We start from the raw sequence: 17,831 nt of genomic DNA on the forward strand, positions 1-17,831 counted from the left end.
AATCCAAAAAGGGAGCACCCTGTCTTACATTTCGGCTCGAATAGCCCCAAAGCATCATGATAAATGCAGTCATTAGGATGAATTCGAATAATATTTCAAAAAGTCTTTCACCATAAATGGGTGCAGCAAGTGCTGTAACGTTGTAGAATGTTTTTCACCATAAGTTGGTGCGGCAAAAAACTTTCTACAACGTTACAGCACTTGCTGCACCCATTTATGGTGAAAGACTTTTTGAAATATTATTCAAATTTATTCTAATGACTGCATTTACCATGATGCTTTGGGGCTATTCGAGCTGAAATGTAAGACAGGATGCTCCCTTTTTAGATTGTGTATTTAACGGCTCCCGTGAGCCTTTGAGATGACGAGCTCTGGTGAAGCACCTGTGCGCCTACTGAGTGGTACAAAAACCTGAGAATACGTTTAGGCGGCATTTCAAGCAACCCCGTCTGCCACACTTTGCTCTCCGCTGATGACGGCTGAAAGCCAGAAACACGTGTCCGGAGATACGGCATTCACCGCACCAACTTATGGTGAAAAACTTTCTACAACGTTACAACACTTGCTGCACCCATTTATGGTGAAAGACTTTTCAAAATATTACTCGAATTCATTCTAATGACTGCATTTATCATGATGCTTTGGGGCTATTCGAGCTGAAATGTAAGACAGGGTGCTCCCTTTTTGGATTGTATAAAATAGGAGTCTGGCTCTGGTTACCTGAGTTAGCACAAAAAAGCTGGACCTACTAGGTTGGACAAAGCATGTTTCAACTTGAAGTTTTGATTTTGTGGGGATGTAGTTATGTTATCTAGCTTGCATTCAAATTAGGTACATCTAGTGTTGGAATCATGCTTGTGCACCAAATTATCAGTCATTGATAGGTCTGATTTCCCATTCTCAATGAAATTATTTCTTCATATTGCATCTTACTGCCACTTTTTAGCACCATTTTACTAGAGGAACGTAAATAAATTAACTAGGGCCAAATACAACAGCTCATGGTCACAACGCAAATCTATCCTCTTACAGAAATCCTTATCAATTATCTTGGTTTGTTCCTCCAGTAAGAAATGTACACTTATTGAACATACCCTCACTACATATTTATCAAAATGTGACGATGTCATTTTCTGTAGTGGTATCAGGGCCTCGTGTCAAATGATCGCGCTTCTTGTAATGTCATCAGATCAACGTAATATGTTACTTCTTGAGATGTCAGACTATGGACAAATTGTGTGATGTTAATTCTGACTACATGAAGCACCATTTCAAATTAGGATATAAAGTGGGTCAAAGTGGGTTCTTTTACAAAACAACAAACATAGCAAAGCAAAACCTCTACGTTTACACACCAGAATACTATATAAGCCTAACCTTGAACAATAACACATAAAACGACAATACAGACATACCTTAGTGCATTACTGATCAAGGTACAACAAGGGGAAAAACGTGCATTATTACAACACAGTACACAAGACGAAGTACATCTTGCACTGCTGCACTATTACGCTTCAAGATAAAACACAGTGCAACCCCAGCACTGCTATACTTCAAGATACAACTTAGGGCAAACATTGTACATGCAACAGAATGAGACTACTAAACAACTATAACACAACATATAGATTTTTTAAAGTGACTTATCGAGGGGCAAAATGAACTTCTTCAAGAGTGTCAAAGTACAATAAATGCTGCATTTAGAAAAAAGCATATAAATATGGCACAAAATAAGATTTTACAGACAAAACACAGAGTACTGAAGTGCCAAAGGCAAAGAAAATGGAACCAAGGACCAAAACATACAAGCCCTTTGTGTGTCCATTGTTTTAACATCCAATTTGACTATGTTGTAAAGGCATACCACTAAGTTCCTAGCTTTGGACATTGCTCCCTCCTCAACTTCAGCCAAGAAACTGTTCTTTAAAAAGGAAATACACTGTCTGATCCTTCCATGCATGTGTGACAATAGGTGATATTTATTGTACAAGGCTTACATTCTAACAATGGGTTTAAGTCAGCTTCACAAATCTTGTATGTAAGTATAGAAACTACTCAGTTAAGAAATCAATGAACTTGAGTCACAGAGTGTCTATTCTCTTATCTAAACATTGGCTAGCTGATGTCTGCGAGGCCCAGCACAGAAAATGGGAAGGGGAGCAGAAGTGAAACCTGCATTTGTCTCGTCAAACAAATGAGCCAAAAGCATTATTACATAACTGACTGCCCTCTTTCTAGGCTGCAGAATTGGACAAGGTGAACATAGCAGGTTTCAAGCATTCCACTTCCAAACCCCTCCAATCTTCACAGACCTAAGTAATGCAATGGGTCTCGCATTTGCTCGAGTTAAGGCTATTAGCGTTGAAAATTCCTAACTTGACTTATTCTTGCCACATAAATTGAAAATTAAAAGTAAAACATTTGACATAAGCGAGCTGATTCAAAGCGCCATGGCTATCATGCACATGAGCGCGAAGGAGAGAAACAAAAAGAAAAAGAAGTTTGCTTGCAGTTTAATGTATTGGCAATCATGCAATTATCCATGTAACAGGGGCAGTCTGCAAGGCGGTAACAAAACCGCCCCAGGGAGAGACAAATGTAAAGTATTTACCAATGATGATATAGGATTTTTGAAAGGCAAACCCATGAACGAGTGAAAGTGAGGGGAGTGCAGCAGGCGTGGTTAATAGCCCACAATACTTACAACAGGTCAAAGTGCTTGCGCGCTCGACTTAAAAATCAATACATCAATGTCAGGCAATTTTGCACCGGTCCCATGTAATCCTATACAGGTGCTGGGCAATTTTGCAGTGACTTTTACACTGGCGACTGGTGCAAAATCTATATTTGCGCCAAATGACCAGTGCAAAATTACTTTTTAACTAGTCATTTAATGCAAATGTCAGTTCAAGCCATGTAAAACTGCCACACATTAGTGTGAAATTACCGAACATTGGTTCCCTTTACTCGATCTGGCCCATACTCCTCTGCTTTGTGCCACATGTGGCAGTGAAAAACATGCAAAGTCAATTTAGCCAACACAACTTATAGGAATTTAGAGGAGATTCAATTACTACTAAATTTAATAAGTGTAAACTTGTGGAGTACAAGTACAAGGAAAGGTACTACAGGACAGTTGTTTCAAATTCAAGTTATCTGCGGTATGTTAACTTGAAATGCAAAGTGAAATGAGTATTAAACCACTACATTATATTCAAAATTAAAAATGTTTTTTTCAATTTAACAACTGCTTCTCTGCTAACTTATCCAAATTTATTTAATTGCTTCAAATTCATTTTACTTTGGCGTTGTCACTTAATCACAGCTGCAGGGGATATTAAACTTGTGTGTGTAAAATATAATCTTTACATTTTAGCACCCTGTGATCAGAATAAAAAGTGCATACTTTTTTATTGCAGGACATTTCAAAATGATCGAATTTTTAAGGCGCCGGGCTGCACTGTTTTCTGGTGGTAAAGAGACTTGTTTTTAGTTGCCCACCCTGAGAGGTTTGTGTTATGTTGGGTGTGTTTCCATAACATGAATTCTACTTTTAGCATGCTGTCCAAACTGATACCCCAAACCTCTTGCAGCAGTGTTGGTGCCAGTGTCAGAAGGAAGAACTGCCAAGGGCCTAATGAACGTGTCCATGATGGCAGATTGAGTCAGTCAAGAGTCGAGGGTATGAACTTATGGTGAGCATGAGACCACGCCTGCCCAGCAGCGCTAGGCATTCCCTACACTAATCCCATCTCAGCCTTAGAATGTGGAGGACTGTAAGACCAGCTGTTCGCTGTGGCAGGGAGAAAGGACTCTGCCAGATCCGCCGGCACACAGTGCAAGAAGGGCCTGAGCGAGCGTTTTGAAGCAGCACAGTGACCAGTGGGCAACGGAGAGAACAAGAAGTCTTACAGGTTCTTCTATGGGGAGGATGCATGCTCTCGTAACCCATAAATGACTCGGTGACTTCACTCACCTGTGGTATAACCAGCAGGACACATACATTGACTGCTTCCGCTGACCTAACAGATGTGAATGAAGACACGCTAACAACACCCAGTTTGCACCGACTCTAAGGCACATGGGGAGACTTTCATTGTACCTTCTTAGATGCAGTGACTTGCGCTACCGAAGGGTTCCCCTCGGATATTCACAATGCATGCGCAGCTTCAGCCCTGTAGTGGTAAAAGGAAGCCATGCATGTAAGACAGCACATTAAAGCCAGGAACTCTGTTCCCACACGGCACCGTCTAGGCCAGCCTATGCTCCACACTCCCTGGTGGTTCCCCTCCGTTTGCATGGGACAGCCCGGCAGAGGGAAGGGACGGGGAGAAGCTATGTCTGCCTGCGACTGAATATTTGTATGCAGAGGATGATACTCGGGCAGCTTCCTCTTCAGAGTTTTCACCATAATCACTTAATCAATGTGGTAAAGGGCGTAGCTTGGGTAGTATGATTGGGGGGGGGGGGAGCTTTAGATTTCGCCACACTCACGCTGGGACAACTTGTTAAAACAAAATATGAGAAGCAAGACATGAAGGGGGCTTAAGAGGCAGTGGAAAGAGAGGAGTGTGGATTGTTATGGGGTTCTTAAAACGCAATATTTTTCAAACAAATCAACATTTTTAAGGCCTTTGAAACAGATGAGTGTGGACATGAAAAAAATCATGAGAAATCTGACAACCACTTCACATTACCCGACTGAAAGCAATTGTACCAACTATTTAGTACAGAATACATTTTTTGGGTGGTGTCACACCCCAAACACCCCTGGAACTAAGTCCCTGTGTGGACGAGACGGAGCCTGGCTCAAGCCTCCAGCAATGGAGTCAGGGGGTGAAGTGGAGGGTGCGGAAGGCAGGGGAGATGCTGTCACCCTCTCACGTTTAGGGTAAGTGTAGAACGAATGGACGGACGAGCTAGCTGAGAGCAGACAGAGGCTTAGGACAGTAGATGGTGGTGGAAGGGATAAGCTACGCTGCCGAACGTACTCAAGGAGGACCAGGGGCACAAGGAGGAGGAAAGTTCAAGCGAACCATCAAATGGGGCATAGGGCTGTGAATGAAGCTGGACACAAAAGCTCCTCCATCTACCCTAAGAGCTCCCCACAAATTGCAGGGTGTCATTGCTCCAAATACACGTATAGACGTGCGGGTAAGGTGGAGCATTCTCGGTAGGCAGGGAACCCCTGTATCCTAGGCGTGAATGAGGACTAAACGAGCCTGTGGTGTCTGCTGAATAAAGGACGCTGTCCCTCCCCCTCGCTCCCAGCAGCAGCCAGGCAGCAGCGCGGCTGGGAGAGAGAGGCAGCGGCCCCGGTACTCACGGTGCGCAGGAACTGGATCTCGTCCTCCCCCTCGCCTCCTTCGGCCATGGCTCCCGAGGAGTCAGCTGTGCACACGCTCTGCCGTCCTCGTCCGCTGCAGCCCCAGGCTCTGCGCTCCGTGCACTATTAGCAGGCAGCTAATCCACGGCCATATAGGGAGCCCGGCCTCTCTGTGCACGCTGCACTGCACTGCAGACTGACATCCCCCTCAGCGCCCGCACCAACTGCACAGGCTTTAGAGAGGAGCGCGCAGAGCCGCCCTCCTCCCATCACCTCCCAAAAGAGCACGGCCCTCCCCTGCGCCCCCCCCCCGCCGCACCCACTGGAAGTTAACTGACACCCTGGCCCTGCCACCATCCAGTTTACCGACCTCTGACTCCTGGAGATGAATGCATCCTATGGGGATTAACTTTAAACCCCCTCGTCCACGCGGAGTGCTTCAAAAGGGATCGAAAGAGGAACTTCAGTGGCACACGTGGAGGTGGTAACCGGGGGAGTCAACCATTAGCGGCCTCTTCTCCTCAAAGCAAAACGCGAGAGCGGCTTCACCCAACGTGGGGCTGCACTTATATCTCCCTATCGCACAGGCACTTTAGTCTCAAACTGGAGTATGTTGCACCTTCAGTAAAAACCAGCAACAGCCTACCCATTGGAAAAAACATCATAATCACTCCCCGCCCCTGCAACCAAGACACCTGGACTTACTTCCTCCAGTGAGGATCTGTACAAGGAGCAAAGTATAACGCAGGTGTGTAACCCTGCGGATTTCATTTCTCTAAGGTCTCCAGGTCAGCTTTTTCCTTCCGTGGTATCTGAACCCAAGGTACCGCCGTGGGACTCCCTCTAGCGTTGGTAAACACTAGACTAATACTTGCTGCTGTGACATTTCAGCCCCCTTGTTATCTGCAAGTTAGAAATCTTTCGCCTCGGTATGTGGAGATTACCTTAGTAATGGCAGCCTATCAAGTATTGAGGAAACGGCGTTTTACATGTCCTACCGGGGAGATAGTGTCTACCTACACACCCTGGAATAAACCCTATACGCAAAATAAAATTGAATGCGCCATAGCCAGACCTCCCCTGCTTAAAGGATGCATTTTTTAAAAACAATTTTTGTTTCCCACACCAGAACTCAAATGCGGCCCTGCCCTCTTTACCCTTGATAGAGCGTTCCGTAGTAATAATTTACCTGTATTTTGGACGCTCTTTAGGCCGATGAATCTTTTGGCTAAGTGGGACCCTCGACACCCTTAATCAGCCAATTTCATTAAATCAATAATCAATAACGAACGTAAGCAATACCCTGATCAACATAACACTTGACAATTAATCCAGAATACATTTCGGCGAACCCTGACCTTTCAGTCAGGAATAACCACACCAGTTTATTCAAAGTTAGTGAATTTATTTCCCTATATTAACAAAGCTAGCACAATATAGATGTGTCTCAACACCAAATGATAAACATAAATGAACATTAATAACTGTCCATAGCGGCGAAACAGGTGCAATCTATGCAGCATTTGAATAACAAGGCATTCGATAATAGCAATGCAAATCACTAATACTATAATCTGTAATGAACTAATTGCATACATTTAGGCAGCATAACAAGGTCTCAAATTGCATCGTGCAACAAAAGGAATCCTCATCTGTCCTCAAATTAGCATCGGCATGTGGGGCTTCATGCGAAAACAATTTAGCAACATTAATTTGGAAAACTCCTAGCTAGGGATCTTATCAAAGTCAGCAGTTGGTTATCTAAAAGAAACACAATGCAATTGTACAATTTCCTTTCATATTTACCAATTACAATCAGCATTCAAGGAAGTCTTCGTCTCACAGGTACCGTTTCTCGATCAGCATGGGACGGGGCAAAGGGGCAGGGGTGGATGGGGCAATTGCCTCACGGCGGCAGAATAAAACTACTACTTCATGCAAGGGGATCAAAGTTAAAGTCTCTAGGGCAAGAATTATTTAAAGTCTCTTTCTCTCGATTAGAGAGAGCATCAGAGTCTCTTTCAAAATGGCGTCGCAGCAAGGTGGGCCATAATAGCTGCAATGTCCTGCAAAATGGCGGGTATCGAGCTGGTAATGGCTACTTTCTTCTCGTGCACCTGGTTTAAATAGAAAACAGTTCAAATCCAGTAGGGTCTTCCATTGGAGGGTTCATAGGTTAGCTTCAAATTGTCCAATCAAAAACAACAGTTCTCAAGCTTTTACTTAAGCATACATTATCCTTGGAGATGGGTACGCAAGTTGCAACATTTTATACCAATTAACTCACTTTCAGAGCATCCATTGTCCGCACCTGCAGATTGACCTTGGAGTAAAGAGAAAAATGCCAAGCTGGCACGAAACCTTAAGATAAGCATGTGAACGATCTCAGTGGAAAAGTACAGCTTCAAGCAAAAATACACGTTTATTAGCACATTGGAAAAATACGAGCATCTAAACCGTGAGACCAGGCAACTAGGCCGAAGCCTCTACTAAAGTTATGCTAAGCTAAACATTTCAAGCAAGCAAATCATAGCACACGTTTACGGTTATGTCGGATTAGTGCACTTCTAATACATTACGTTATATATAAAGCACGCTTATAAATGTTGGCAAACTACTCTGAGGGCACATTTTGTCCCCGTACAATCTTTATTAGTTCGGTTAAAGTCACACATGATTATTGCAACACTACGTTTAAGCGCTAATAAATGTAAAACCTTCATTTCAGCTTCATCACCCTTTAACATCAGCAGGAAATGTTTTGAGAAGGTGTCTTATTTGATGCCTAAACTTGGACTGAGATTTATATTCCTTTCCACCACGCCAGCGTTCCGTTGTTAGGCAGAAAATGTTTTTGCGAAATTCTTAGTTTCTTGAATTGTTCAGCGCCCACACTTTCAATCTTTGATTGAGAACCAGACCCTCGCATGTGTAAGTACCGGGCTCTTGAAGTTAGTGCTCCTGGTGACTGTGTGGACCTTAAGAGTGCTTTTTCATTGTAAAATAGTGTGCAGTCTGTTTACTCTTGAGATCAAATTTTAACAAAGTTATTTTCTTAGAGTGCCGACTGAGGGCAACATAAAACATCCAGAGACAGTCTGCTACCCCTCCTGAGACTGTGTAGTTATCGGAAGGACCAGCACCAACCAACTGTGTGGAGAACTGATAATATTGACTGTTGGACCTGTCAGCTCCTGGTGTGGTATTCCCTGTCTTTTCGCTTCTGACCTCCTGTTTGTGATCCTGTGCTGAATTTAGTTTTTACTGGTGTTCGGACTCTGGGCACTCAACCATTGTAGACCAGTGCTAGATTGCAAGTGCTCCCTGTCTAAATTGTATTGGTGATTGGTTTATCTGTGATTTGCAGATCTGATTTTTTTGCAAGTCCATAGTATAGTGCACCAGCTGCACCCAGGGCCTGTAAATCAAAGGCTACCAGCAGGCCTGCAGCACTGATTGTGCCACCCACATGAGTAGCCCTGCAAACATGTCTCGGGCCTGCAATTGCAATGCCTGTGTGAAGTTTTAAACTGCCACATCGACCTGGCAAGTGCACCCACTTGCCAGGACCAAACCTTCCCTTTTATTACCTGTAAGTCACCCCTAAGGTAGGCCCAAGGCAGCCCTATGGGCAGGGTGCTCTGTATTCAAAAGGTAGGACATATACTGGTGTGTTTTACATTTCCTGTAAATGAAATACTGCTAACTTCATTTTTCACTATTGCACAAACTATCCCCTCGTAGGTTAACATGGGGATTGCCTTGAAATATATGTTAAATGCAATTTCTCATGGCAAGCACATAGAGAGGTGGAGTTTGGGGTCTCTGAACTCACAATTCAAAAATGCATCTTTTGGTGAAGTTGGTTTTTGATTTGTAAGTTTGAAAATGCCAATTTTAGAAAGTGGTAAATACAAAAGGAAAACCCAGTAGGTCCTTGAGAGCATGGGTATACACAAAGATACACATGTGCCTTCAAGGGGCTTATTTGATAAAAACATGTATCAAAGCATATCACTCTTAGTTGTAAGATGTTCAAAACATAACATTAGATGAATCAGAAGAGTTACCAATGAGTGCGCTAGTCAAAAAAATAAATTGTGAGGAAGCAGGTGTATTAATCCATTCAATGATATATTTTTCAATATATATATTGCAGAATCCAAAATAAATTACACAGGGGTACACAAACAAAAACCTTCAGCCAAGCATGGGCAAGGCAACACTATTATGATCCCAATCAAGATGACATAACCCAAAAGTCCATGTTGAATTAGCCCACCCAACAACGCTCATAAAGACAAAAAATGTTCATGTTAGAGAAAGTTCTACTGTTCATGAAGGAGCTAGAATTGAAGTGGGTTGTATTTTGATGTTTCGGTCCAGGTTGAAGATGTCAAAAAGACCATTCTCAGGACTGTGGTTTAAGCAAAGAACAATGGTCCCCTACGTTCAAATAATCCAAGATCCTCAAGAGTGGGGCACTCTTTCTGCACTACACAGAACTCCTCCCTGGTGGGGCCTCTTCCTATTTCAGCCACTTCTTCCCCTGTAGTTTACCAGGGCATGCCCCTCAGGTTCAGCCTCCTTCTGGACTGTTGGAATCTTAGGAGCAGGTTTACCGAGCCCCTTGCCCCGCCTCCCCCTAGAAGCACCTGGGCCACTGTTTCAGACTCCAGGTCCTTCTGATCACCGTCTCTGGCGTCTATGGACCGTGTGGTCATGCACATCCTCTCTGACAATCCAAACATTTCCAAGTGCGACCTGAGCTCCACCTTCTTCCAGGCGGTATGCTCCAGGTCATTCCCTAGCAGACAGTCAATAGGGATGGATGGACTCACTGCCACCCTCGAGGAACCTGAGCCCCCCCACCCTTTCAAAGGGAACGTGAGCTACCAAACATTGGTGCTCCCTGTCATCTACTGCTACAACCTGCTGGGCCACATTAGGGATTACCTGCTCCTCAGACACCAGATGACAGTGGACAGTTGTCATGCTGGCTCCTGTGTCTCTCAGAGCCTCGACCCGCCTCCCATTGATGGTCACCCACTGCCTGTACTTCTTAGCGTTGTCAGGCATGGGGGTTCTCTGGACCACCTCACCCTCACCCAGAGAGAGACAAGGGTTAACTCAGCTGGCTCCCCACCATTAACTAGGGCCTACTCCTCACCAAGTGCTCCACACACCACCCCTAGTGACTGCCCACTGGTGGAGGGCTGTGCACGCTTGTGACACTTGGGACTCCCCTTGAAATGCCCTGCCTTATTACAGGCGAAACACTTTGGGGGTCTCTTCCCTTCAGGCCTTCCTGAAAGGAAATAACTCTTCTTTTCAACAGGGGGTTGGGGATCCTTACCCTGGGAATTAGTTTGTGGCCCTTCAGGGTGCTCCTTACTTTATACTTGCCCCCCCCCCCACCCTTTTCTTCTGTTGGGACCCTGCCCACCGTTGGCTGAGTCTCCCACATACAACTTCTTTTGATCTCCTGTATAGAGAGCCTAGGGTCGCTGAGCCTGGGGCAGCCCATGTGCTTGTGGTACCCCAGTGTTTCAGAGCCTTCCTAAAGGGTTTGGCTCATGATGTGCCACTTACAGGTCATTTGGGACAGGACAAGAACTTTGACAGGCTTGTCACCCACTTCTATTGGCCCCAAATGAGAAAGGGCTCGGATGCGTTCTGAAGGACCTGTTCAACCTGCCAGGCGAGTGGCAAATCTGAGAACAGGTACAAGGCTCCTCTTCAACCGTTTCATGTCATGAGCACCTCTTTTGAGCGGGTGAGCATTGATGTTGTGGGGCCTCTGGATATCAAGACAGCCATGGGCAACAGGTTTATTCTGGTCTTGGAGGACCATGCCACCCGGTATCCGGAAGCTATCCCTCTGAGGACAGTGACTGTGCCCACTATGGCCAGGGCACTTATGGGGATCCTCACACCTGTGGGTTTCACCAAGGGCACCAATTTCATGTTGTTGTACATGAAAACCATGTGACAAGCTTGTGGTGTTTCCTGCAAGTCTACCATGCCTTAACACCCCCAAAGAAATGGGTTGGTTGAATGGTTCAACCATACTCTGAAAGCCCTGATTATGGGTCTCTCAGAACCTACAGGCCTAAGCGGGACATCCTGTTACCATGCCTGTTGTTTGCCCTCAGGGAGGTACCGCAGAAAGGGGTTGGCTTTAACCCTTTTGAGCTTCTGTATGGGTACCCTGTGACAGGGCCTCCCAGTTTGGTGAAGGAGGGCAGGGAGCAAGCACCTAAGAAGCCACCCCAGGATGTATTCAGTTTCATGCTGGCCAACAGAAACCAGACAGCTCGCTTCTAGAAACTCACCCAGGAGGATCTGGAAGCTAGCCAGAAGGACATGAAAAGCTGGTATGACCAGAATAACACTCTGGTTGAGTTTCAGCATGGCCAGAAAGAGTGAGTGATGGCCCCGGCAGAGCCCTGTGCTCTACAAGACTGCTTGTCTGCACCATTTGAGGTGAAAGAGCACAAAAGTAATGTCAGCTATCTGGTGGACATGCAGACTCTTAGGAACTCTTTGATGGTCCTGAAGTGAACCGCCTCAAGCTGCAATTTGAGTGGTCTGAGTTGACCATGCTCTTGATAACAGATTATGGGGTGGAAGAGGAGAGTGAACCTTTCCCCAACCTCTTGTCTTCCAAAGAGCAGGCTGTGTCACTGGAGGGTGTGAACCTCTCCCCTACTCTGACCCTAGAACAGCGGAGGGACTGTCGCCAGTTGCTGGAACAGTTTGCCTCCATGTTTTCACTCATCCCTGGCGTCAACCAGTGGTGTACCCACAATATTGACACTGGGGACAGCCTGCCTGTGAAGCACAAGTCTTACAGGTTGTCTGAGAGAGTGAAGAACAGCATCAAAGAGAAAGTCTCTATGATTCTGGAGTTAGGGGTGATTGTGCCCAACAACAGTCCTTGGTCCAGCCCAGTGGTTTGGTCCAAAGGGCTGCTCCACCTGGTGTCACACCTGAAATTAGATTCTGTGTTAACTACCGTGGGCTCAAGATCGTCACTAAGACTGATGAGCACCCCATCCCCTGAGCTGATGAGCTCACTGACCGGTTAGGAGCTGCCAAGTTCCTCAGCACATTTCATCTAATGTCTGGGTGATGGCAGATTGCCTTGACCAAGGGTACAAAATAGAGGTCTGTGTTCTCAACGCCAGAGGGCCATTACCAGTTCTGTGTTATGCCCTTTGGGTTAAAGAATGGTCATGCCACATTACAGAGGCTGGTCAACCAGGTCGTGGCTGGGTTGGAGAACTTCAGGGCCACCTACCTAGATAAAATTGCCGTCTTCAGCTCTAGCTGAGAGGACCACTTGCACCACCTCCAGAAAGTGTTGAGGGCCCTGCAGAGTGCAGGTCTCATTGTCAAGGCCAGTAAGTGCCAGTTAGGGCAGGGGTCTGTGGTGTACTTGGGACACCAGGTAAGAAGTGGCCAGGTGGCACCCCTACGTTCCAAGATTGCCACCATTCTGGCTTAGGCACTCTCCAAGACCCAGGCAGAGATGAGAGCCTTTTTTGGTCTCACCAGGTATTACAGGAAATCTGTCCAGGGATATGGCACTATTGTTGTCCCCTTGACAGAGCTTACTTCCAAGAAGCAGCCATGTCAGGTGATCTGGACAGAGAAGTGCCAGAATGCTTTTGATGCCCTGAAGGAGGACATGTACATGGCACCTGTGCTTAAGGCTCCTGATTCTTCCAAAGAATTTGTGGTGCAGGCAGGTGCCTCCGAGCATGGTGTGGGAGCCATGCTTTCATGGCTAAATGAAGAGGGCCTAGATCAACATGTAGCCTTCATTAGTAGGTAGTAACTCCCCAGGGAACAGAGGTGGAGGGCAATAGAAAGGGAAGCTTTTGCTGTGGTCAGGTCACTGAAGAAGCTAAGACCTTAGTTGTATGGGACTCATTTCCGGGTTCAGAGAGACCACATGCCCCTTTGATGGTTAATGCAGAAGAGGGGTGAGAATCCTAAACTGTTGAGGTGGTCCATCCCCCTATAGGGAATGGACTTTATGGTGGAACACCACCCTGGAGCAGAACATGCCAACGCTGATGGCCTCTCCAGGTTCTTCCGTCTTAATGATGAGAACTCCCAAGAGGTTGGGTAGCTCCCCCAACTTTCAGCTGGGGGGGAGGGGAACATGTGTTAGACCTGGCAGCTCTTTGTGTGATTTCCCCAGTCTTTTCGTTTCCTACATACTGTTTTTGATCCTGTGCTCAAATAAGTTTTCGCTGGTTTTAGGACTCTGGGCACTCTACTGCTAACCAGTGTTAACTTGCAAGTGCTCCCTGTCTAAATTGTATAGGTGACTAGATTATCCATGATTGGCATATTTGATTTACTAGTAAGTCCCTAGTATAGTGCACCAGGTCTGCCCAGAGCCTGTAAAACAGAGGCTACTACTGAGCCTGCAGCACTGACTGTGCCAGCCACAGGAGAAGCCCTGCAAAAGTGTCTCAAGCCTGCCATTCGAGTTCCTGTGTGCATTTATAAACTGCAATGCCAATATGGCAAATGCACCCACTTGCCAGGCCCAAATCTTTCCTTTTATTACCGGCACTTCACCCCTAAGGTAGGCCCAAGGCAGCCCCATGGGGAGGGTGCATTGTATTTAAAAGGTAGGACATGTACTGGTGTGTTTTACTTGTCCTGATAGTGAAAAAATACTAATTTCGTTTTTCACTATTGCAGGACCTATCTCCACTGTAGTTTAACATTAGGATTGCCTTTGAATATCTGTTAAGTGTAATGTCCAACTGGGAACAGACAGAGATGTGGAGTTTGGGGTCTCTGAACTCACAGTTTAAACATACATCTTTTGGTGAAGTTGATTTTGGAATTGCAAGTTTGATAATGCCACTTTTAGAAAGTGGGCATTTGCTTGCTTGGCCGTTCTATGCCTCTGCCTATCTGCTGAAAAGATATCTGGGTCAGGGTGACAGTTGAGCTTTTTATGCATTCATTCTAGACAATTACACAAAGGGAGCTGAGGTGTGCCCTGCATATCCTGATGGCCCATCACCAGGCTGATGGGTCTTCCTAAGCTAAAGTGGTGGAAGGAGCTAACACTTGCACCTGAATAGGACTGTACCTTTCCTCACACAAAGCAGTCTCCAACCCCCTGGAGTGTGTCTGGTGCCAGGGCAGGGAAGGCAGGGTCTTGTGCACTACAAATACTTCTCTTTGAATTTGCCTATTTCAAAGACCGAAATGGGTATAGGTACTGGACCTCTGACACCACATAGTTAAAACACTTCTGGACTGAGAACATTCTGCCAGAAAGAAGAGCTGGATGCTGTCGGAGGGACTGCCGCTCTGCCTGTTGCTTTGTTGTGCTGTTCTGCTGCTTGCTGCTTCTGTCATGGCAGTGAAAGAACTGAACTTTGCTTTCTACATCCTGCTTCCAAGGTTCTCTAAGGGCTTGAGTTAAGCTTGCCCCTGTTAATAGGTCTCAGGGCCATCAAACACTTCACCTGCCAGCTCCTGGGCTGTCTTACTGAGAGTCCTGACTTGCCAAGTGGTGCGAAATCCAGTCCCTGGCCCTTAGAAGTGAGATCTTAAGAAGAAAATCCACGCATTGACTCCCAGCACAGCTGTAAATTGATACAGCGCTGGAAGGATCTGACGCAGCACCTACACTGCTGCTGCAGAATCAATGCAGTACCTGCGCTGCTGCTGCAAAACTGAAGCAGTGCCTGCGTTGCTGCTATAGACCAACACAGCGTGTTTGGATTTTTTTCTGCTTATTGTCCCTGGGCACCAATTTCTTCATCAACACTGCACCACAGTAAAAAACCGAGGCTGCATGTCCGGAAACCGATGCATCACCTCCCCTGACATTAAGGAACCAATGCATTACCTCACTGCGAGAGTAGGGAACCAAAGCATCACCACTCCTGGCATTAAGGAACCAACGCCATTGCTTGCTTTTCCAGTGCCTCACCTCCTGGCTATTGTAGTTCTAAACGTGTGTGTGTGTGTCAGAATGCCCGTGCTAAGCTACCAAGGGTGTGAAGCAGGGCTTCTCTTAGCTGTGTAGCTCCCTTACCCTGACTAGAGTGAGGTCCACTGCTTGGAGAGGGTGCAAACCACTGCAACCTGGAGACCCCATTTCTAACACTGACCAAGAGAATTGCAAACACAGATGAGAAGCCTTTAGTAGCAAACTTGGCTTTCATGTATACTCCACCTTCACCAATAACCTTGTATACCGTGGTTTCTCCTGCAGTCACCAAAGCACGTCTCCAATGGCACCAACATCGAGAAAGGGCATCAGACTTCCTGACTTGCTGCTGCAAGAGTGAAATGGGAGAACTGTTCCCACCCTCTTTTTTTAAAATGGTATTGAGGTCCAGCAGTCAATGGCCCTTGTATTGACTCAGTATTAGTAAACAGTGGGCTTCATAATTTGTAGGCATCCAGGTCCCTTCCCCCTGGAAGGCTTTGGCCAAGTTGTGATTCCACAGAGGTATAAGGAGCAACTGGGAGGAAGGAAGTCTGAGTGTAAGTGTGCACAGTGTCAGGTATTCCATTTCTTAAGGAGCTTTCAGGCAAGGGGTGAAACACAGCCAATGTTTCTCTCATGCTGTCGTTTCCATTGGTGTCTTTGGAATTCAGGTCCACAGTAGCTGGGGCACTGGGGATACACAGAGTGGAGACGGGCCTTGTAGCTTTCCCCTAGCACTCCTGGTTTGCTATAAGTAGCAGATGCCAAGAGAACAAGCTTTAAGCTGCTTTAGTTCATGCACCCATTTTCATGTCCCACATGTTCTTTGTTTTCTGATGGAGGGAGGGTTGTGTGTTTGCTGAGTTAGTTAGCTCTCTGATTGCCTAATTCTAGCTTACGTCAGGTTACTTCTTCTTGGACCTTTCTGCCTACGGCAGACGTCTACTGCTCCCTTGGAACATAGCTTTTCCTAGTGCACTGATTTTGGAGATCAGCACTTATTTTTCATCAACAGACTTTGAGGAGCAAGAGAAAAAAAAATTCAAAATGGGTGAAGAAGGAGGAAGAGAGATTTGGACAACAGAGACAAAGGCAGAGAGCAAAGATGAAAAAAAGAAAATTCAGGAGTGAGATAAAGAGGCATAGAGTGGTGGTGAATTACAGAGTCATGCAGTGGAATCAAGACTATGTAGACTTGATATTCAGCACCTCAGACTTTTACCAGTGCCGGCTACAGGCTTCTAAGCAGAACTTTGGGTCCTGGCACTTATTCTTTTACGAATTTAGTGATTCCTAGTCGCACTGGGACTTTTCATTGCGTCCTACCTGGAGTAGAGAGTGAGTACCTGTCACATTTCTGGTGAGTACTCTTATTGTTCTCATTTTCTGGTGCAACACAGTTCTAACTAATCATGGACTCTGATCTGACCCCCCTATATGTGATGACAAAAACCATTAGGAAGATTTAAGAACTTGAAGTAGTGCCCTCCTCTTAACTAAAATAAAACAATACACGTTTAATTCCCATTTCACCTTCTGGAGAGTCGCAACGTTCAGGCAAATTGGAGGTGGGAGGAGGGTGTTTTAGGGGCAGTAGTACCAGCCTTGCTAGATTACGTTTATTGGCAATACCTGATAAATAAACAGATGACCCACTTACTAGTCATGTATGGCTCAATGTCTGCATATTCTTGCTGGACCTGCATAATTCCAGATTGAGCAAGCCACGGGCTCACTTATTTTGTCCTATCTAAATAAAGATACATTAAAATTATGAACATCATGTAAGGGTCGCCTGGAGTCTCAGCCTGCAATCACGAGTCCCCTGTGGCCCTTGGTACTGTCTTTGCAACCCCGGGCCTCAGAGATTACAGAGACAGTGAGAGAAACAGAAAGGCAAAAAACGGGGCGCTGTTAGGCACGGTTTAATTTCTGTTGATCACCAGAACTGGGTCACTTTCATTCATTAGAATTTGTTTGTCACTTCAGAATGCTTTTCTTCTGCAAATAGATATATTCTGAGGTGCGCTGGAAGCACACACTCCAATGAAATGAAATGTTGCTTTCCCTATGGAACTTTACACTCCCAAGCCCTCCCCAATCATTTCAGGACTATACAAGAGCACAGTTTGTTTAATTTTTTTAATTGCCTGTCAAATTCGTATTCGCATATGCGTATACATATCTCTACTAGGAAATATGTGTGCGGCTTTCCTGGTACAGAATCCCTGTGAACCCAGGCCATTCTGCCAAGTCCCATATGCTGTGAGGTGCCTGTCTGACCTCTCTCCCAGTCCCACAGTGGCTTCTAATACCTATGGCCCTCATTACAACCCTGGCGGTCGGTGGTAAAGCGGCGGTAAGACCGCAAACAGGCCGGCGAAAAAAAAAATGGAATTATGACCGCGGCGGTCATCCGCCACTTCACCATTCCGACCGCCATGGCAGTGAAGACCGCTGGGCTGGAGATTGCAGTCTCCAGCCCGGCGGTCGTCACTAGACCGCCGAAGGTATCAGGACCCT

The 17,831-nt window shown here is 45.9% G+C and overlaps 1 protein-coding gene across 9 annotated transcripts in view; it reads right to left on the reverse strand.

Moving 5' to 3' along the window:
* RYR3 (ryanodine receptor 3) overlaps positions 1-5,551 on the reverse strand; it is a 1,450,647-nt gene extending 1,445,096 nt beyond the window's left edge. For all 9 annotated transcript variants that reach the window (XM_069208992.1, XM_069208994.1, XM_069208991.1 and 6 more), the window contains exon 1: positions 5,330-5,551. In XM_069208992.1, the coding sequence (XP_069065093.1) occupies positions 5,330-5,377 (48 nt within the window). In that variant the 5' untranslated portion in view covers positions 5,378-5,551. The remainder of the gene's footprint in view (positions 1-5,329) is intronic.
* Positions 5,552-17,831: the final 12,280 nt, after the last annotated feature.

The sequence above is a fragment of the Pleurodeles waltl genome, chromosome 9 (genome assembly GCF_031143425.1).
Source record: "Pleurodeles waltl isolate 20211129_DDA chromosome 9, aPleWal1.hap1.20221129, whole genome shotgun sequence".
NCBI classification, from domain to species: Eukaryota; Metazoa; Chordata; class Amphibia; order Caudata; family Salamandridae; genus Pleurodeles; species Pleurodeles waltl.